The sequence below is a fragment of the Chrysemys picta genome, chromosome 2 (genome assembly GCF_011386835.1).
Source record: "Chrysemys picta bellii isolate R12L10 chromosome 2, ASM1138683v2, whole genome shotgun sequence".
Classification (NCBI taxonomy): Eukaryota; Metazoa; Chordata; order Testudines; family Emydidae; genus Chrysemys; species Chrysemys picta.
The window spans coordinates 51,687,740-51,709,543 of record NC_088792.1 but is presented as its reverse complement, the minus strand read 5'-3'; the positions used below and the strand labels follow the sequence as shown (position 1 = coordinate 51,709,543).

Below are 21,804 nucleotides of genomic sequence, written 5' to 3'. Positions count from 1 at the left end.
CCTACTTTTTTTCCCTTCAAATTTCTGCCCTGGTTTAGATTTGAACTCACGGTGCTTGGGTTCACTGACTCTGATATTTCATCAGAGCTTTTGTGATAAGCAGGTGTTTTTCCAGATTGTTATCCTCTCTCACTGCCCATGAACAATGTAATTCCTTTAGCTCATCACTTAATGTGAAAAGCTTCTGACTCTGTAAACTAAAGAAGCAGTTTCCCCCCAATAATGCTTTAATTTGATTTTCACCCAAGAGTTGGGTGCCATGCACTCTGTTGTCCCGTCTCCCCCCTGCCCTCCCGGTACAAGGAGTCCTCATTTGATTTCTATCTGTAAGCAAAAATCGATTGCCAAAATGTCAACTTCAAGAAAAACCATTTATAACTTAAAAATCCCTTGGTCAAATGACCCCCAAATTTGCTCACTAACAGAACCCCACCCTCTAGGAGGCATACCAAATTTCAAGGCAATCCAAGTAACAGTGTAGGTTTTAGAGCACTCAAAAGTTGAGCTTGAAACAGAAAGCTAGTCTTAAGGTTAACTATTAGCAGGGCAAATAAAGCACTTAAAATCTATTCATGGTTTGTCATCAGGCTATCTGGAAAATTTTATTCCATTCCAATGTAATTCACATGCAGTTACAAGGTTGTTTTTTTTTTAAATTGGTTTGCAATGGGAATAAAAATAAAATTTGTGTGTTGCACAAAATAACCCTTTTCCTTGAATGAACATTCATATCTGTTTGAATCATGGAGTAGATTATTAGCTAGTAGAAAAATAGCCAAGTTGATAAATGGCTACTGCCCGACTTCTGCCTCCCCCCAAGTATTTGCCTAAGTAGTTATAGCAACATGAGAGAGTTATGACTCCAAATTATTCTGTACTTGGCTGGCTGGCTGGCTGCAAGGCCCATTTATAGTACAGTTATGTGACTGCAGACTTATCCTCAGGATAGTGCTCCAATTTAAATATTAAGATTTTATTAGGAAAAAATGTTCTAGTTCTTATGATTGTGAAGAAATATTCCAAAAGTGGAGATTATAAATTGATGCAATTATTTCTGCCTTAGACTGTGAACAGCCTGAAAATGGCACATAAAGCTACCAAGAGATTAAAGTGATAAAATTTGGCCTGATGTCCTTTCATCAAGTAATATTAGGTCATCCAGTTTTGTTCTGGTTGGACAGAAAGCCACATGGTTTGATGTGGTTGCAGAACTTGGTGCCTTTCCAGATGATGAGTGGGTCTAATATGAAAGTTCCTATTTCAGGTATAGTAAAAAGCGACAAAGAACCGTGGCACCTTATAGACTAACAGAAGTATTGGAGCATAAGCTTTCGTCAGACGCAAGTGGGTATTCACCCACAAAAGCTTATGCTCCAATACTTCTGTTAGTCTATAAGGTGCCACAGTTCTTTGTCGCTTTTTACAGATGCAGACTAACACGGCTACCCGTCTGATATTTTAGGTATAGGTTTTTGAGTATGGCTTAAATCTCCCTTGCCTAGATTATAGTTGGGTGCTGGTTATCCAGTTTGGCTGGATATTGCGCTCCCTGTAAATTAATTACACCTCTACCCAGCTATAACACGAATTCAGATACAATGTGGTAAAGCTGTGCTCCGGAGGGAGGGGGAGAAGGGGGAAGGGCGGGGCTGTGCACTTTGGCATATCAAAGCAAGATCTATATAACGCAGTTAGATTTTTTGGCTCCCGAGGACAGCGTTATATCGAGGTAGTGGTATAGTTGTTATTACTGTGATAACTGAAATTGCAGACAGTCTTTATCTTTCCTTGATATTTCAATACACCCTGTATATATTGTTGCTATAAACATTCTGCTAGCAGTTTTTTATTTTGCTAGTTTAGCTGGCACACCTGTGCATAACACTTCCAACATATTTCACCCTATACAAAATAGGCATCCTTAATATAGTGATTATTGTACCACAAAATTCAAGACTTCAAACATTTGCATTAGAGACACAAGGTGGGTTGAAAGCTTGTCTCTCTCTAATGGAAGTTGGTCAAATAAAGAGGTATTACCTCACACACCTTGTCTCTCTAATGTCCTCTGAATGACACAGGTACAACTATACCACATACAGCATTTCGACTGACGTTTAACATTTTCTGGAAACTACCCCACAAGTTGGCAGCAAATCTATTAATTTCCCTTGTGCTCTGATTAGAAAACAAATCTAAAATTGCCTCAAATGCTCAATCTAAATTCAATGGCTTTTTTTTTTAAGCGCAGTCTGAGAAAATTATCCCCCATGACGTGTCGAAATTATGCAATATATACAAAAAAATAAAAACTAGGTTTATGGCAGAAGTGTCAGTGAATAAACTTTGGATGGTGTAACAACTAAGGACATTTTTTTTCTTTTAAGAAACTGTCAGCTAACTATGCTGATGAAAGAAGAATAGAATTTAGGTTTATAATTGGAGAGTTGCCATTTTAAGGTAAAATCTATCTTCATAGAACTAAATTTCAGTTCTGAGGCTTATAGCCTTGCTCTGCTTATAGCCGGCCCCTGCTTAATTGTGACAGTTGATAACACAATACTCTCGCTCATTCTTTCTTGTAAAACCTTACTCTCATTGGTCCATTCTGGCTTATGTTCATTCAGTACTTCCTCTGTGCATCCGATGATTTCTTAAGGAAGACTATCTTCTTTGTGTTGTCATCCTCTTTGCCCAAGACAAAAAGTACAAACACATTTCAAACACTTGGTTTTCTTCCCAGAAAAAAAATTTCGGCTTTCTACATCAGCAGCTTAATTTCTCATGGGCAAGAATATAATCAACCAGCCTCAAAGGTAATGTATATTTTTGAAACATCTGTAGAAAGTAGTGTCAGTAGTCTGTATACATGAATTGTTCATGGTGGCAGATATAGAGCTAACTCAGGAGGGTATGTGAATTTTCATGGTTGCTAATCTTGGGTGCTATCCACATATGCTGTAGGACTAACATTGTCAACTCAAGTTGTATGTTGGTGTGCAAGACAATACATTATGTAAAACATTTACTTTTAAAAAAATTACGTTAACTGAATTGATAAACTGAAAAACTCTGTTTCCTCAAAGAAGAAAATTAATTCTATAAAGACAATTGGTCTGCTTCTTAGCTGCTGAACTGCTGGCAGTACAAACTATGTTATGGTGAGAAGAACTGTAAAAGAAACTTAACCTAATATTATAGGTCAAGGATAAAGTATTGCAAATATCACATTAAATCCCCAGAAGCAAATCATTTCAAACTCTTTGTGCATTTCACTTCTTACTTGCAACACTGGATACTGCAGGCATTTGAGTACATAGGCACACTGAGATCAGTTAAAGGCTTGGTCAGTTCAAAGTACCGAATGCTGAAGTTGGGAGGTGGTTTATGTTGATTTATTCTAAATCGTTGAGCCTTATCAGAGCTCTCAATTTAAACAGAACTGAATTAAGAACATAACTCCTGAATTGTATATTGTACATAATGATGCAAAGTCATTTTATGGAGTACTGAATAGTATACAGCGTATACAGTCACAGAGGAGAGGCTGACTTTAAATAATTGGTCTCCAGCTGCCCGAGATGAATTATAGCTGTATATCCCTACTCATGCTCCCAGGAAAGATGTAACAGAGGAATGAGGATTTCCTATTTCACCTAAAAATATTGGGCTGTTAGCAATAGCTGCCACTGTGCCATCAGTATTGGGCTGTCATTCCCAAGTGCTGCTGTGGTTCACCATGCCCTAATAACTAGTTTATTGTTCCCAGTTTTTGCTGTGGGATGCCATACCTCATCACCATCTTTTCCTTCAATACTAGAAGAGTGATTCAGAAGGGCAGGGCATGTGGGGAGGAATGTTCTCTGCAAATTGGTCAAGAATGACATAGTAGGGCTGTCCCAGAAGTCTCAGTTGTCTTCATAGCCTTCATTCAGGGCCTGCTCTTGCATCTCAAACCATCCTACATGAACTGGACAACAGGATATTCCTCCAAAGGAGTAATCTTTCCCAGTGTCCTACAGGCCTTCCGCCTTCCTGGCCTATGCATGAGTTTAGACAAATGTGAGGTCCACAGTGAAGAGTTAGGCTGATGCAGTTACATTACTCAGGAGTATGAAAAAGCCACATGCACTGAGCACCATAGTTAAGCCGACCTAGAGTCTCTGAGTAGACAGCTCTAGGTCAACAGAAGAATTATTTCCTCTGCCCAGCTCTCGGGCAGGTGGATTAATTAAAGGTGGATTAACTACAGAATCTCCCCAATTGGCAGAGTTAGGTTCTCCCATTACTGTAGTTAATCCACCTCCTCAAGGGGCAGAAGCTATGCATAGGAAATAATTTTTCTGTCGACCTAGCGCTGTCTACACAGGGACTTAGGCCGGCTTATCTATGGTGCTCAGTGTGTGTGGTTTTCCCCCCCCTCCTGAGTGATGTAGCTGGGTTGATCTAATTTTCTAGTGCAAGGGTGGGGAACCTTTTTTCCATCGGGGCCACTGACCCAAAAAAAAGAAAAAAAAAAAAAAAAAATCAGTCGTGGGCCCCCACACAGCCCCGGGGAGAAGGGGGGGTGAGAGGCTTTGGGCTCCCCCCCCGTAGCAAGGCGAGCCGGCACTTGTGGCTCCAGAGATGAGGGGTTCAGGGTGCAGGAGGGGGCTCCAGGCTGGGGTGCAGGCTGCGGTGTGGGCTCCAGCTAGGGGTGTGGGCTCTGAGGATGAGTGGTTTGGGGTGCAGGAGGTGGCTCAGGGCTGGGGCAGAGGGTTGGGGTGCAGGTCCAGGAGGGAGTTTGGGTGTGGGAGGGAGTTCCAACCTGGGTCAGGGGGTTCAGGGAGTGAGTTCCGGTTGGGCGGCGATTACCTCAGGCGGCTCCCAGTCGGTGGCGCAGTGGGGCTAAGGCAGGCTCCCTGCCTACCCTGGCTCTGCGCTGCTTCCAAAAGCGCCCCCCCCACCCCGTGTCCAGTCCCTAGGTGGAAAGACCAGGGGGCTCTGCACTGTGCACGCTGTCTGCAGCTCTCACTGGCCGCAGTTCCAGGCCAACGGGAGCTGCGGAGCTGGCGCTGGGGCAGCGCGTGGAGCTTCCCTGATTGCCCCTGCTCATAGGGGCTGCAGGGCATGCTGGTCACTTCCGAGAGCTGTGCGGAGTCAACTGGACTTTTAACGGCCTGGCAACCCCAGCTTCCCCCCTCAGCAGGGCGAGCCAGTGCTTGCAGCTCCAGCCCCGTGGGCGGCGCCGAGGCTTGGGGCTTCCAGCCCACGACACAGAGACTTGCCGCGGGCCAGATGAAATGAAACAGCGGGCCGGATCTGGCCGATAGGCCGTACGTTCTCCACCCATTCTAGTATATGGCAACCAATACCCTCAAACACTCTCAAACACAATAAACTAGAATTTGGGGGTACGGTGGGGTTGGGGGAGGAAGGAAACAGCAGCTGACATGAATGGAGCAGTTCACCAGCTCAGCACTATTGTTTCAGATTGTATTTACCTCGATCAGGTAACCCCTTTGAAAGATCAATCTAAAATTTGAGTTGCATATTGGAAAACATAATCCCAACTGTACATACAAAATGATTGGCTCTAAATTAGCTGTTACCACTCAAGACAGATCCTTGGGTCATGGTGGATAGCTCCCTGAAAACATCTGCTCAATGTGCAGTGGCAGTCACAACAGCTAACAAAATGTTAGGAACCTTTAGGAATGGGATAGAAAATAAGATCGTAAACATCATAATGCCACTATATACATCCATGGTACACTCATACCTTGAATACTGTGCGCAGTTCTGGTCACCCCATCTCAAAAAGATATTAGAATTGGAAAAGGTACAGAAGAAGGGCAAGAAAAATTATTAGAGGTATGGAACAGCTTCCATATGAGGAGAGATTAAAGACTGGCACTGTTCATCTTGGAAGAGAGACAACTAAGGGGGATACAATAGACGTCTATAAAATCATGAATGATGTGAAGAAAATGAATATGGAAATGTTATTTATCCTTTAATATAACACAAGAGCCGGGGTCACCTGTTGAATTGAAGTACTTCCTTATGTTTGTTTGAAACTCCTGCCTATTCTTCACACAATGCACTGTCAACCTGTAGAACCTGTTGCCAGGGATGTTGTGAAGACCAAAAGCATAACTGGGTTCAAAAAAGAATTAGATAAGTCCATGGAGAATAGGTCTATCAATGGCTATTAGCCAAAATGGTCACAGACACAACCCCATGCTCTGGGTGTCCCTAAGCCTCTGACTGCCAGATGCTGGGACTGGCTGGCAGGGGATGAATCACTCAATATTTTCCCTGATCTGTTCACTCCCTCTGAAGTATCTGGCATTGGATGCTGTTGGAAGACAGGATACTGGGCTAGATGGACCACTGGTCTCACTCCATATGATCATTCATATGTTCTTATTAAATGAATGGACCATTTAACAACTTCCTGAGCCTGCAACTTCAAGTCCGAAACCCAGCGTGGGCAGAAATCTAAGACTGAACTGTCAACATTTGGGGGGGGAGGGGGAAGGAGGAGGAGGAGAAATCTGTTTTTGTCAAGGTGCTGGGTTTTTATTTATTTTGGAGAAAGGTAATCCAAGTATAGCAGAAACAAACTATTTCTGGAAAAAAAAAGATATTATAAATGTGAATGCTAATTGGGAGAGGCGACTGGGGTGCAAGAGTAGGAAGGAACAGTGCGGAGGATCTGGAATCTTTTGCTGGGCATAGGGGTGTCAAGGAGAGGGAGGTAAATCGTAATAAGAGGTAGGGGACAGATGAGAGATTGGGGAAGTAGGAGGGGAGAAGGGAGGGGCTGGAGAATGTGAGTGGTAGCAGAGGATATTGCCCCCCCACACAATCAGCCCTGAATTTCCCCCTTCACTGTGTGTGCTGGGATCTCAGGGAGTACTACCCTCAGCACTGGTCTGAGCCTCCTTCCCTGCCTGCTCTGGGATCTGGGGTATCCTGCTCTCCTTGGAGTGTATGAGAGTCTCCTTGCCCCTCCATATTAGCTGGTATCTGGGTGGGGAGAACCAAGGCAACAAGTTTAAACACCAGAAACCCAGAAAATGAATAGTTAAGATACAAATCACTCCGGGACGGTGGACCTGGGGACAGACTGGGTGGACCTAGGATATGGCTGGGGAAGTCTCAAAGATAGGAATCCCAACTTGAGATGGGTAGTAGGTAGTGAGAGGTCCAGTTCAGTGTGCAGCTCTGGCTACATAATCAAGATAGCGTATGGCCTTCCAGTAAGCTACTGCCTGTGACAGGTGTAAGCAGCAACATAGGCCAGGAGACAGGAAGGAACAACTTATCACATGTTAATGGTTTCTATAGTGCCAACTAATGGCTTAATGGGATAGGAAGGAGAGGGGGAGCTGGAAGGGGGTGGGGGAGGCAGCACACACGACATATTGCAAGGAATGGTGGTGCAATGTATGGAGAAAAAGCAGCACACACCAGTCTTTGCTCACATGCTTGAAGTTACTGTAACAACTATCTAAAAACTATCAAATTTTTGGGACACAGGGCCAGTGAGAGAAATCTCATCTAAAGGTCGGTTAGCAACTACACATTGAAAACATTTCAAAGTATGACCATTATCCCCATTCTACTATAATAAAATGTACGGGGGGGAGGAGGGGTGCCAGGGAGCGGAGAGAGAAGCACTGAGACATCACATAGCAACTGTGTGGCCAAGTGGAAAAAAAAACACTGGACTTGGACTATTCGTAGGTCTGCCACTGGCCTGCTGGGTGACCTTGGACAAGCCATATCACCCCTATACCTCAGTTTCCGATCTGTAAAATGGGGATGATGATACAAAGTTCTTTGAGATCTACTGATGAAAAGCACTATACAAAAGCTAGGTCTTGATTATTACCTAGCCATGATAGCATATCAACTGCAAACCAAGGTGAGGTCTGCAGCTGTCTAAATGACCATTAATTCCTATCAGCAAACATAGCTTCCTGTTTACAAAAGCCTAGGAAATTAAATGGCAAAAAAATTCATTAATGTAGCATTAAGGTTGCTCAGTGATAGCTCGTGCCCCTTTTAGAATGCTGAGTACAGCAAAACAAACTTCTGAAAACCAGGAAATACATATGTAAGGGAAATGCCCATGAAACCTTAACTCTGCCCTCTTTGGGGCATTGCTCAATATGCCTATAACACTCCCACTCTGTCTTTTCACTGTAATGGACAGGTGCTACCTGCACTTGGCCTACCCTCAAACACTGAGCCTACTTGCCGACAGAATACCTCACTTGTAAAATTTAACCACTACCTCATTCCCTTTTACAATCCCTTCATACTTACTGAAAGAATACCATCCACAACTATACTTCCTCTTACCCAGCATTAAATCCACATACTGCTCTCATATCCCACCTCCCTACTGACAATACCCATGGCAAGACAACCCCAGTGCCCTGCTATTGAACCTACACAATTCTGTATTAAAATGATCCAGACTGGAATGTAAAGGTGCAATATGTACCTCTTTCCTTTGACAGCACACCTGGGAAGACAGACTCAGATCACCTCATATCACAGTCACAGCTCTTCCAACCTGTTGCATCTTATTCTTCCACCATTCAATTCAGCTACACTTAATACACTGAATGCAGCTGTAGTGAATTGAGGTAATTGCCAGTGGCTACTACCAGCTTTAGGTGGGGACCAGAGTTTAGGCTGAGTGGGTGTTTACCTTAACTTTGTATTTCCTGGTTTTCAGAAGTTTGAGTTTTGCAGAACTCAGTGTTCTAGGAGGACACATGCTATCACTGGGCCACTTTCACTCTGCATTAGCCAAGGTTTTTATCATTTAATATTAGAAACCCATGGTGGAATTGACACCACGCAGTTCACTTGGTCATTTAGCATTTATATTAATACCAGCACAATACAATGTTCATCTTCTCACTGGGTATACGGTCACTGGAATAGTATGGATGAGACTACAGGGACAGCATTGCAAAGACTAGCATCAAATGGAGAATGTGACAAACCAAAAAAAAAAAAAAAAAAAAGTATAATTACTCAGTATCTGAAAATGGGTCTTAACCCATTACCAAACCTGTAATAAATTAAATACCTTATAAGCAGTAACCATGTTACAATTCATCATATGGTCACATGCAATAATCTACTTGTAAACAAATAAAGTATTGGAATATTTAGCATATCATTTAGTCTGGCTAATGTAATGTATAGCTCCAATATTATTGAAAGCTTCAAAAATTATGTTCTCATGTAATTTATGGTTTTCAAGGTTTTGGGGTTTTTTTAAATTTCATATGACTTTACATAGCCAAACACTATATTTCAGGAAGAGCACACATGGATACTTGAAGTATGGGCTCTCCCAAACATCAATATTTATTATGGAACAGCTGGTCATGACTCCAGTTTAAGATGCACTCTGAAAAAAAATAAAAAATAAAAATAAAAATCTTAAAATGGGGCATAAATCCCTGTTTTTCCTCTACATGGAGGTGGCTTTTCAGTGTGGCATTTAACATATAAAGGGCATAAATTTAAAAATATTAAATTTAAATTTTAAATTACCTGTGTTGAATCTTGAGTAACTGTAAGAATGGACAGTTTTTAAAAAGCAATTATTAGTCATTTTTTGTTATTCTTCATTGCAGAAACAATATTGGTCAGACTTGAGAATAATCTTCGGAGAAATGCATGAAGAAATGACTTCTTTCAAAATGGCCACCATCTCTGGGGCCACTTGGTTAAGATGGCCATTATTTCAGAAGGAAGTTTAGTTTGTCTTTAACAATGCTGGCCACCACCTCCCAATGTTCCAATAGGAGAGAAACCACACTGTCCTTAGGAAGATGGTGACCCCATATGCTATACTGGGAGTGGCACTGTGAGAAGCAGGGGAACATGGGGGGGGAGGGCAGAGGAAAAAGGAGAAAAAAGTGGATATGCAGGAGAATGTGGAAGGTACACAGAGGCAAGAGGAAGACTGACAGCCAGAGGGAGGCAAATGTGGGAAAGAAGAGGGCAGGGGATAGCATTGTATTTACCAAATCTGTTTTTTACCAAGCAAAATCAGTTTCTACCAAGCCACAAAGACTAGTTAGTCCCTGTTTAAGGCTTTTCTATTTTTAAAACCGTTTAGTTAATGCACTCCAAATTACGCTTTGTTTTTGTTAAACATTCAAATTGTGGTTACATAAGGCAGTACATTTGTAGATTTGTAATTTAGGGTCATAAATAAAAAGCAAATCTGCAGTGGGTGTAATATTAATATATGTAATTGAAATCCTGGAGATCAGAATGTCTGTATACATTTTGGTTTGGTATTATTCACAAGGAAATTATACACGTCATGACTCATATTCCAGTTTCCAATACTGTAAAAACAAAAGTCAAAAACATTCAATTAGATGAAAACAATAATGCAGAGTTTTGGACTTGAAGCATTAAGCAATCAGAAGCTACCAGTCCAGACCCATTTGGCCATGCAGCATTCTGTAACAGAAGACCAACTCTGATGTAGTAGCTAGACCAAGCATGTTTCTCACTTTTGAACAGATGTATCCAAAGTTTGAAAAGCTTTGTTCCACGCTTGCTGAACTTGCTGCACACAGATTCAATTATGTTTCCTAGTTTAAACTGGTATTTACCGGTGCCCTGTTCTAAACTAGTTTTTCCTGGGAAATTGCCAACCCTGGAAGAGGGACAGGGAAGGGCAATACTATCAGCAGTAGAACTAGGAGTATTTCTGCCAGAGATCTAAGGATTATAGTGATAAACCTCCCTTATTTTTCTTCATTCTCATTGACTCTACCCAAGAATTGGTTTGGGGAATACGTGGGAGGGAATACATGAAACAATAGCTCTGAAAAATGAGAACTACCCTAATTCATTTCAATAACGTGTTAACACTAAAACCTAACAATGGCTATTTAAATGTCAACATTTTAATTTACATCATAGAATATCAATCATTATTTTAGCAGAAATATCTAGTTAGTATGCCTTTACCATAATGACCTTGTATTCAGTAGGAAAAGATGTATTTTAAACACATTAGCTAATGTGTTAAAATCATAGTATAGTCAAGGCTAGTTGCTGTTTTACCATGTGTTAGGTGGTCAAGATAAACACTTATGGGAAGTAGCAAGTCCCAGCTAACACACCTTTTCCGAATGTAGACGTGACCAACCACTTCAAACTGAAACTTAACTGCAACCTCCACTATGAAGAGACAACAAGTACTGAGCTGGGGTAATAATGAAAATAGGTTTAATATCAGGGTGGATAAAAATCAGTGATTTTATTAAAAAAAAACTTTTTTTAAATTTGGATTTTTTTGATAAAATGCTTTTTGAGGAAAAACCTGTTTAAAGATATATTTGAGCTATAATGTATCTTAATTAAAACTATCTCATCATGGAATAGGGATTATAAATTCTAATTCTATAGTATGAGACAATATATTCATGTAATTTTTAAGAAGTTTTGTAAAGGAGTTCCAATAGTTCCACAGGCTTCTGTATAGATTATTTAGGTTAAATCTTTCTATCTAACCCAGGGGTAGTCAACCTATGGCACGCGTGCCAAAGGTGGCACACAAGATAATTTTCAGTGGCACTCACATTGCCCGGGTCCTGGTCAACAGTCCGGGGGGCTCTGCATTTTAATTTAATTTTAAATGAAGCTTCTTAAACATTTTAAAAACCTTATTTACTTTACATACAACAATAGTTTATTTATATATTACAGACTTACAGAAAGAGACCTTCTAAAAAGGTTAAAATGTATTACTGGCATGCGAAACCTTAAATTAGAGTGAATAAATGAAGACTCGACATACCATTCTGAAAGGTTGCCGATTCCTGATCTAACCAATGGGACTTAGTATCTTCTAGACCGAGCACTATCAGAGATGCTTAGTTTTGCAGTTCTCAAACTGTGGATTTGTGTCTCCAGAGGTAACATGCTTGTTAACAGCAAAAATGTGTTTGTTTAAATAAATAAATAAATAAATAAATATATAGAGGTGAGACATGACAGACCTCAACTCTATTGTCCCTCTGCAAATTTGTGCACACAGAGTCAACCCCTTATCTCTCTCTAAAAGTGCAAAGTTTCAAAAAGTACAATGAATAGAAGATTGTTGGGGGCGGAATAGATCTGGACAAGGAGAAGAAGTCTGAAGATTAATGTGAGAAGCAAGGAACATATGCTTTTTTGTTAAAATATTGTATGTCTGCTGTTGAAGAAAAAAATCCAGAATATTTAACGTTGTTGTTTTAGTTAAATAAAACAATGTAAATGTCTGTCTCATGATGTTCTCCTCTTAATACAGCATGGCAAGAAAATCCTCCAAATATTAATGATTAACCTGTTGAATTGGAGATAGATATTTATGAAGTCATTGAGAGGTGAACTGCTTCAATTACCATTGGTAAATGAAATAACCAAACAATCATTCATTTTCTGATATAGCTGTAAAACTAATCTGGGAAGTTTCCAAAATAAGTCACTGTTTAAAAATGTATAGTGTGTACCTTCTAAAAATGAAACCTACATCTATCTCTGAGTTGTGAAGAATATGTATTCAAGGTTATAACAACCAACAAGAATGCACTTTTATGTAGAAAACCATGATTAAATCGAGTCTTCCTGACTAGTGATTTAAATCATGATTTAAATCACTAAATCCACCCTGTTGAACATATTCAGAGATTCTAAAGCCAGAAGGGACCATTGTGATCATCTTAACCTCCAGTATAAAACAGGCTATAGAATTTCCCCAAAATAATTCCTAGAGCATATTTTAGAAAATAAATACAATCTAATCTGAGGTATACCTTGACTGTTCGCTTGCACTTTTAATGTTTGCTTAATTTCTCAAACATTATATGCATATGCTTTGCAACATGACAGATGCAGTGTTAAGGCTAGCTTTTCCAAGTCTAAGTAAAATGAAACTGTTGCTTAGAAAACTGATTGCTATCAACTACTGATGGCAACAACCCCTATCAAACCACTCAAACTTCAGTAGCAGAAGGCAGTATAATGTTTACTTCCTAGTTTCCTAATGCATTACTAAGTTTAGTGGGTTGCTGAACTTTGCTATACTGTTAATATACAAACGCATATTTTGAACATGTTGACTTCTTCATATAATTCTACTTTATACATTCTTTCAATCTTTTCTTTTGCAGTTTAATGTGCAGCTTTTGTCTGTGTGGAATACAGCAAAGGGCAAGAATGGAAACCAAAAACTTCAGAATCCTAATTCCAGTTTTGCTACTGACTTGTTCTGTGGATGTTGACAAGTCAACTTATATTTCCGTTTCCCCATATGTATAATAATACTTGCTTACTTCATGGGGGTGAAGTTAATATAGTGACTTGAAAATATAAATCACTGTGTAAGTACTACCAAAAGTGGTGTTTTTTTACAGTGGTATCCTCACTGAACAAAAATACTATTTCCTTTACATCTTTGTGAGCTGCTGCAATACCCTGCAACTTCAGACAGAAGGAATACCTAAATCTTTCCATTTTTCTATGCCATGGTATCTGAAAAAAGCCTTTTAGGAACCTGTTTAATAGCACAAACAAGCTGATTAACACAGTACACCTAATAAACATCCTTATCAAAGGAGACGATTACCAGACCCTTGATCTATCTAAACAGTCTTTCACCTCATGGAATCTGTTTCAAATTTAGTCACTCATGTTATGGATTATACTCCAACTAAAGCAATTTTTAAGGGCGAGGGTAGGGTAAAAGAGGAGGGAGAGATCATTGTTGTGGCCACACAAAATAGAGAATGCTGCAATTGTGCATGCACATTGGGTAACTCAGAGTAGGAAGTTTCATAAAAAAATATTTCCTTATATTTAATTTGTTAGAGATAAAGGAGAGGTCTTGATTTTTGGTACAACAGGACCCTTGGTATAAACTCCCATTGTGTCAAACTGTTGGATGCTTTTTATCCAGGAGACATGCAATTGTTTAATCTTTTGAAGATTTTTTAATTTTATTTTTTAAATACCAAAGCTTCATATGTGCATAGGCAAAACAGTACTCTTCAGGAGTAGTAAATGATAAACACATTTATTCCTCTGGAGCACCTGGCTATTACTTTCTCTTATTAGTGTTGGCAAACCTCCAGAAGTTGTTTATAAAAATATTAAAAGTGCTTAATTCCCTAAACAGCTAAATCAATTAAAATATTTTTTGAAAGTTGTCCCTACAGCTAACTCTGACTTTGGAAATTTCGGGGGGGAGGGGGGAAGGATTTACATTACAAACCACATAAGTGAACGATATTTCTGTTTCTGATAATTATAACCACGCTAGTAGGTACCACTGTAATTAACATACAATTAGGGCATTTCTTCTTAATGCAAAATGTTCAATCTGAAAACCGACAAAAATTCTACAAAACAAGTTTATATTTTGAACTGCAGCTATAACATTATAGCATCTCACTTCCCCTGAGGTCATAAATTCAATAAGTTTTTACACTTAATATGAACTACTGTCTTTACTTCCCCACAAAAAGGATCTAAACTTATTCAACTACGGGAAATTCTGGTAGCTGCCCCCAGCCCTCCACGCACACACCCCCACTCCAGAACACACAGACTGCAACATTTATTTTGTTCACTCAACTGACATCTTACTGCAATAGTATTCAAGCCTTCATTTCTACTGAACTGTCTTCTGTTGCTAGTCATGTTGCCTTATATATCAATTTCTGCATTAAATAGGCTGAGGCATACATTCCTCACCTCACAAAACTGGGTTATTCTTACATTCAACAAGCCATAGGGCTTTATACCTATTTTCTAAAACACTTGTTTGAACTCTAAAAACATGCACCTTAATGACATAGTATTTTCCTTTTCTCACTTTAAGTTTAACTAGCACATTTCCAAGATTATTCTAGTGTACCAAACAAACAAACAAAAAAAAGTACATTTATTCAGTGTTTTGGGATGGGGTGGGGGTTTTTTTTGGCGGGGGGGGTAATTTGATGGAGGTATACAAAACTCAAAAAGTTCTCAGCCATGCAATTTCAATATTGATCATGTAGAAATACTGGTAGCATTTTTAAAAACACAGTTTTCCTACCAAAGTTATTTTTATGGCATGTTAAATCTTAAATCTAAACATAAAAAAAAGCTATCTTGTTTTAGAAATATAAATAGCATTTTGAACATCCGAGAAAGGAGGGTGGGTGGAGAAGAGGATGACGGGAGGAAGAAATGGAGCATGCCATTTTCATTCATACACTAGTGATGTCAGTGTCTGCAGCAGCAGCAGTTGCCTTGACCCCTAAAAGGCTCAAACCCAAAGTAGTTTTACAGAATATGGTTTAAAAAAAAAAAAAAAAAGTAAATCTCAGGAAACCCACTCATAATACTGGAATATTTCACACAAGATGGTTTAGAGGAGGGATCAAATTCAAGGCATCTATACTGAAAGGAACTGAGAAAAACACCAGGTGTTTTAGGTAGAGAAAAACGTCTTTTCTGTCAAAAGCATAGCCAGTCTCCCACAACAGCATGCTCCTGAAACAATACAAGACAGTCTGCACAGCCAGAACCAAAACGGTCTCTGCATTGCAAAAAATAGGATTATGCCAACAGTGGGAACTTTCAGTTTACATCAAAAGGGGAAATGCTTTAAGAGTATGACACAAAGTGTAATAGTTTCATTAAGACTTATGTCATACTCAGGCATGATTAAGAGGCTAACAATAGCCAAAGGAGTAAACTGTGCAATCATCTGTAGTAAGATGGTCCATGTTTGATGACAAGAAGTGTTTCAAGCCCTCCACTATGACTCTAGTAGTATTCCAACACCGTTCTATAGTCTCTGTACAGACACTACCATACAAGCTACAACTGATTTTTACTTCATGTACATTATGTACTAAAGATCCAGAACAGAGTAGATCAAAGAAATGAGGAGGCAAACTCATGCCATTGGGTACCTCATCCATGCTCCAAATTTTGTAAATATGTTTTTTTTTGTTTTACCTTTTAATTCGCAAAACTATAAAAACAGTTTTATCACCCTAGTCTTCTAGAAAATGGTGCCTGTATTTCTGTAAAATAAAGCTGTTGACGTGTGCAATAGTGGTCATTATTAGGGCGATCACGTTGTTTTCATTCATTCATTCAGGATTTGCTGTAGGATGTCAAGTTTCTGCAACAGCAGCTGGCTCGACCTGAAGGAGGGGGGACAAATTCCTTGGGGATTATGGACAGATATCTCAATGGACCACTTATAATTTTATATAGTACACACACAAAACAGTATCAAATTTTATCTGCTGCTAAGAGTTTACCATAAGGCAGGCTCAAGCAAGTTTAATGATAGAGAAGTCATTCAGTACTAATTTATAGGTTTGAACTATTAAGACAAAGACAACAACTTACAGTTCCAAACACGCATGTCACTTTGTAAAATTAAAATTTTACTCAACCAAAAATGTATTTATTAAAAAAACCCACATGAATACACTAATGAAATACTTAACAGCTCTGCAGTACTTCTCTCCAACCACAAGTAATTACCCACATCCCACTCTTCATTTGAAGTGCAGACCCTCACTCACTGCAACATTACAATGTTTATCACGAAGTTAGACCTGGGAACCGATTTATAATAATATTTGTCATCAGCTTTAATGTTCACACTTAATTATATGCATCAAGTCTGTTTTGTTTTGGCTGACCTCCTATTTGATTTCCCAGAATTCAGAGTAACATTGTACACTTGTATGTCTCTAAAGGGAAAAAAAGGAAGCTCAGTAAGAAAAAAAAAAATACAAATTCCTAGAGTTAAGGGAACAAATGAACCTCAATCTTTTAAATACAACTTGACTGAAGCAAAATTGCCAAGGACTGTTTCCATTTGAAAGCATGCAAAACCCTGTAACCCTACAAATCTCTTCCCAAATAAAGATAATAGATCTATTGCATAATGTTGGCATAAATACTAAGATGTGATGGAAAGCATTTAGTCTTCGCTATAAGGGTAAATACTGTATACAGTATACCAACGCCATACATTAATATTATTAGTCATATGTTTATATACTTACATACTGAGTTGCCTGTATCCTAGGACTATTTGAATAGCCAGATCGGCTCAAGTCACAAACATTACAATAGACTTCAAGCATTCACCACAAACCCAATAGAGATATTGGGGGGGGGGGGGGCAGAGATAAGGGAACCGATTCCAGTCTACAAAACATGTTGACAACCAAAACATTTATGTTCATTTGTGTGGCAAATTATAAAGATTGAGAGATTTAGAGAGAGGTACAGGGGGTGCTGAGCCATATAAAATGTTCCCATGAAGAGGTGATGTGCGATACCTGATAACTGCAGCAGGGTAACATACAAAGTGCATTCAGTCTGATTCATTCAACTGCTGAAGTGATGGGGGAGGAGGGGAGACGGGACTAAGATGGCCACAGTCACTTTAACACCTTTAATAATTCAACAGACAACATGAATCAGGTTATGTTAGAGCTGTTGATAATGAGCCTGTACTTATTTTAAAGCTTTTTAGGCTGTATTTTAGGTTGTGGTTTTTAAGGTTTCTATCATTTTTCTAATTTCTTTCTTTGAGGCATTTTATGATTTTTTAGGTCTGGCGGTTTATTTTTAGCATTTCTTTAGACTATCAGAATTTTGTGTTGTTTTGATGTGTATGGAAGAATTTTAAAATTCACATTTTAACCTTAAAATTAAAAATGGGGGGGGGGGGGGGAAGAACAGTTTAAGAGGTTGGGTTTGTTTTAAAATACCATGGAGAGGGAAGGGGTTACTTTAGAGCTTATATCTGTGCCATCTCAATTCATGTGTGTGTACCCATATAGGGGTGGTAGTGGGATATCCTAGGGCTTTTCTTTATAACCAGGCATATACGGCGAGATGGTGTTTTATACCCATGTGCACTGAGGTACGATATTTTAGAGCATCTATATCTCATCAAGTGTGTGTATATCAAAGCTCGCGTTTAAACCTCTTTGCATGGAGGGCAGCATGGGGTCGGTCATACTTTAGATGTTGTATTTGTACCGCCTCTTGTATGAGGGAGTGATCCTTTCAGGCCTTGTTTGCACCTCCTTGTGTGTGCATGTATGGGGGTGTATTTTACAGGCCTGTCCTCATCATTCTATTTGGGAGCACAGAGAGGTATTTCAGCCCTAAACCCCAATCTCTCTCTGCAAAGGGTGCTTTAAAGCTTGATTTCTCACTCTCCCTTGAAAAGGGAGATGACATTTCAGGGCTCATCCCCACAGTTGGTCCCTTTTGAAGGGAGAGGAAATAGAATTTTTTTGAGGTCAGATCTCAGCCCTACTCTCTCTTTGGGAAGTGGGGAGAAGGGGTATTTCGGGGTTCACTCCCCATCTCTCTGGGGAAACTCATGATGGGGGTATTTTCAGGTTTGGGACGAGTCTCTTCGGGGATTATTTCATGGCTCGGCTCTTTGCAATAGATCAGAGAGGATGATTCAACCCCCCCGTCCCTCTCTCGGGCGGGGGGTATTTCGGGGTTCACACGCCCTCCTCTGGAGGAGAAGGCTCAGGAGATGGTGTTTCGGCCTCGGCCCCCTGGTCTCTCTCCGTCCCGGGTGCTTTACCTCTGTACACCGGGGAGCTGGGGCTCCGTCTCTCAGGTGAGCTGCTCCTCCTGCTGCCACCGCTCTCCGGCGAGCGCCGCTGCCTGCCCTTCACCCTCCCCGGGTCCGCCACGCCGCCTCCCGGGGGGGCAGCCACTGCCAGCGGCGGCGTCGGGCTGGGTGGGCTGCTGCCGCGGCCCGCTCCGCCGCCCGCCGGTCCGGTGTTGCTCCCCACCGAGGCGGAAGGGGAGCGGGTGGGGCTGTGCTGGCTGCCCCGCAGGAGCTGGTAGGGCACGGTCGCTCGGATGGGCTGCAGCAGCCGGCTGGTCCCGGCGCTGCTGGCGGCGCCTCCCCCCGCACCGTTGCCGGCGGCGCCGCTGGCCGCGGTGGGTGACCCGGCGGCGCCGCGCCTCATCCTCTGCGGCGGGTGGTGCCCGGGCGGGGTCTGCGAGGAGCTGGACGAGGAGGACATGGCGGGCAGGGGGGTCGCAAGTCCCGGCAGGGGCTCCGTGCGCTGCCCCCGGCCGGCTCCCCACATGCACTCGCCGCCGGGGGGCGGGGACGGGACAAGCGCTTCACGGCCCGACCGACTCTCCACGCCGCCCGGCTGCCCCCGGCGCTTCCTATCGGCGACGGCGGCTGCTCCCGCGCCAGGCTCTGGCCATCGCCGCCCGTCGGGAGCGCTGCGGAGCCCCGCAGCCGTTCACATCGTATAGCGCTGCCCCTCGCGGCGAAGGGGGGAGGGGTCCGCAGCCAGCCCCGTGCGCCTACCCTCGCGAGCCGCAGCAACCGACACCCGCTCTCTTCGCCGCCCTGCCTACCCCCGAATGGCAACTCGTAGCCTCAGCCGCCCGGCAGCGACGGGCAAGGGCGGCAAGCAGCGCGCCCATTGGGTACTCTGCCTCCGTTAGCCCTAGTCTGATTGGCTACGGCACATGAAGGGCAGCACTGTCCACCAATCAGAGGTCTCTTTTTAATTGAGGGGGTAGGGAGAGCAGCTCTGGGCGGTGGGGAGGTGGCAGCTGTGGGCTGGGCGGCTTAAGTTGCCCGGTGGTGGGGTGGGCTGGGCTAGCGAGGAGGTGGCGGCTGTGTTACGAGGGGAGCAGGCTGCCTCAGGCCCGGGGCGCGCGCAGAGCTGGGGCTGGCCGTTACCCCTTCTGTGTGACTAGGCCACCCCATCGCGCCTCCGGGCAGGCCCGTCCGATGGCTCCGTGTCTTTGTTACCTCTGCGGCCACAGCGCGCAGGGAGAGCTGGTGAGGGCGCTGAACGGGCACATGCGAGCGCAGGGCTGCTTGAGGGCCGGTGCCGCAGCTACTCAGGGAGAGTAGCCCTGACTTTTGCCGGGGTGCCGGCCGGCCGGGCCGCCTGTGGGGCTGTATAGTACTCAGTGTACATGGTGTAGTATTTTGTCAAATGAGCAGGCTCCCCTCAGCATTACACGTGAAGCCGTTATGCGCCCCTGCCCGAGCCAGTGAGAAATGTGTGGCTCGTTCCTTTCCATTAAGATTGGTTTTATAGGCCCTCTTTTCTGTACCCGCTCAGGCCTCTCCTCTAGCTGCGCCCCAGTTTTCTCCTTTTAAATTTGAAAGAACTTGATCAGAAAGGTGGGTCTGGATTTTTTTTCTTCTCTTTTTGCCTGGGGCTACTTCTGCCTCCCCATTTATCCTACTTTACATCCCCCCCCCCACTACAGCCCTGTGTTACAGCTGCCTTCTGGGACAGAACTCCATTGAGAGGCTGTGGTGGATTCTCCACCACTGGCAATTTTTAAATGAACACTGGCTGTTTTACTAAAATATATGCTGTACTGTAAACAGGAATTAATTCAGGGAAGTTCTCTGGCCTGTATTTTGAAGGAGATCAGAGCGGTGCTCCCTTCTGGCTTAATAATCTATGAATCTATGATCCTAAAGTGTGTCCATACCACTCCTTAGCTACCTAAAAGGGATGCTACTGAGTCACATTAGTCTTAGCCAAATAATGGGTCATGGAGAGCCTTCACTGTAATCTAGGGGTGTAATTGTAGAGGCGGTCAAAAAAGCAAACAGGATGTTAGGAATCATTAAAAAGGGGATAGAGAATAAGACTGAGAATATATTATTGCCCTTATATAAATCGATGGTACGCCCTCATCTCGAATATTGCGTACAGATGTGGTCTCCTCATCTCAAAAAAGATATGCTGGCACTAGAAAAGGTTCAGAAAAGGGCAACTAAAATGATTAGGGGTTTGGAACGGGTCCCATATGAGGAGAGATTAAAGAGGCTAGGACTCTTCAGCTTGGAAAAGAGGAGACTAAGGAGGGATATGATAGAGGTATTTAAAATCATGAGTGATGTGGCAAAAGTGGATAAGGAAAAGTTATTTACTTATTCCCATAATACAAGAACTAGGGATCATCAAATGAAATTAATAGGCAGCAGGTTTAAAACAAATACAAGGAAGTTCTTCTTCATGCAGCGCACAGTCAACTTGTGGAACTCCTTACCTGAGGAGGTTGTGAAGGCTAGGACTATAACAGAGTTTAAAAGAGAACTGGATAAATTCATGGTAGTTAAGTCCATTAATGGCTATTAGCCAGGATGGGTAACGAATGGTGTCCCTAGACTGTTTGTCAGAAGGTGGAGACGAGTGGCAGGAGAGAGATCACTTGATCATTACCTGTTAGGTTCCCACCCTCTGGGGCACCTGGCATTGGCCACTGTCGGTAGACAGGATTCTGGACTAGATGGACCTTTGGTCTGACCCAGTACGGCCGTTCTTATGTTCTTAATTGCCCTGCTCCTATACAACTAGTCATGCTTGCTCTCATTCATCCAGCACAAGTATACATAGCAGCATCGCTGCAATAGTACCAGTTTCAGGTGGGTTTATCCTCAGCCCAGCTCAGCTGTGCCTCCACTGCTGCTATCAGTGCTATGCAGCTACACTGCTATTTATACTCACACTGGCTCGATGAGAGCTAGCAGGAGTATGGACATAGGCTTAGTGCTTATCTATACATACAGTGCATCAACAGCACAGCTGCACCAATTCAGCTGTATCACTGTATCATTGGTGAAGAGGGGAGGGATAGCTCAGTGGTTTGACCGTTGGCCTGTTAAACCCAGGGTTGTGAGTTCAGTCCTTGAGGGGGCCACTTAGGGATCTGGGGCAAAAATCAGTA

At 42.2% G+C, this 21,804-nt stretch overlaps 1 protein-coding gene and 1 long non-coding RNA gene across 3 annotated transcripts in view; one reads left to right on the top strand and one right to left on the bottom strand.

Moving 5' to 3' along the window:
• The window catches only part of GLCCI1 (glucocorticoid induced 1), a 98,404-nt gene extending 79,072 nt beyond the window's left edge, over positions 1–19,332 (bottom strand). The window contains exon 1 of one of the 2 annotated variants that reach the window (XM_005299877.4): positions 18,659–19,332. In XM_005299877.4, the coding sequence (XP_005299934.2) occupies positions 18,659–19,175 (517 nt within the window). In that variant the 5' untranslated portion in view covers positions 19,176–19,332. The remainder of the gene's footprint in view (positions 1–18,658) is intronic. The other variant, XM_008163419.4, reaches the window with a different exon arrangement.
• A 781-nt stretch (positions 19,333–20,113) lies between these two features.
• The window catches only part of LOC101944751 (uncharacterized), a 31,999-nt gene continuing 30,308 nt past the window's right edge, over positions 20,114–21,804 (top strand). Inside the window, exon 1 of the long non-coding RNA XR_508153.4 lies at positions 20,114–20,242. This is a non-coding gene — a long non-coding RNA (uncharacterized LOC101944751). The remainder of the gene's footprint in view (positions 20,243–21,804) is intronic.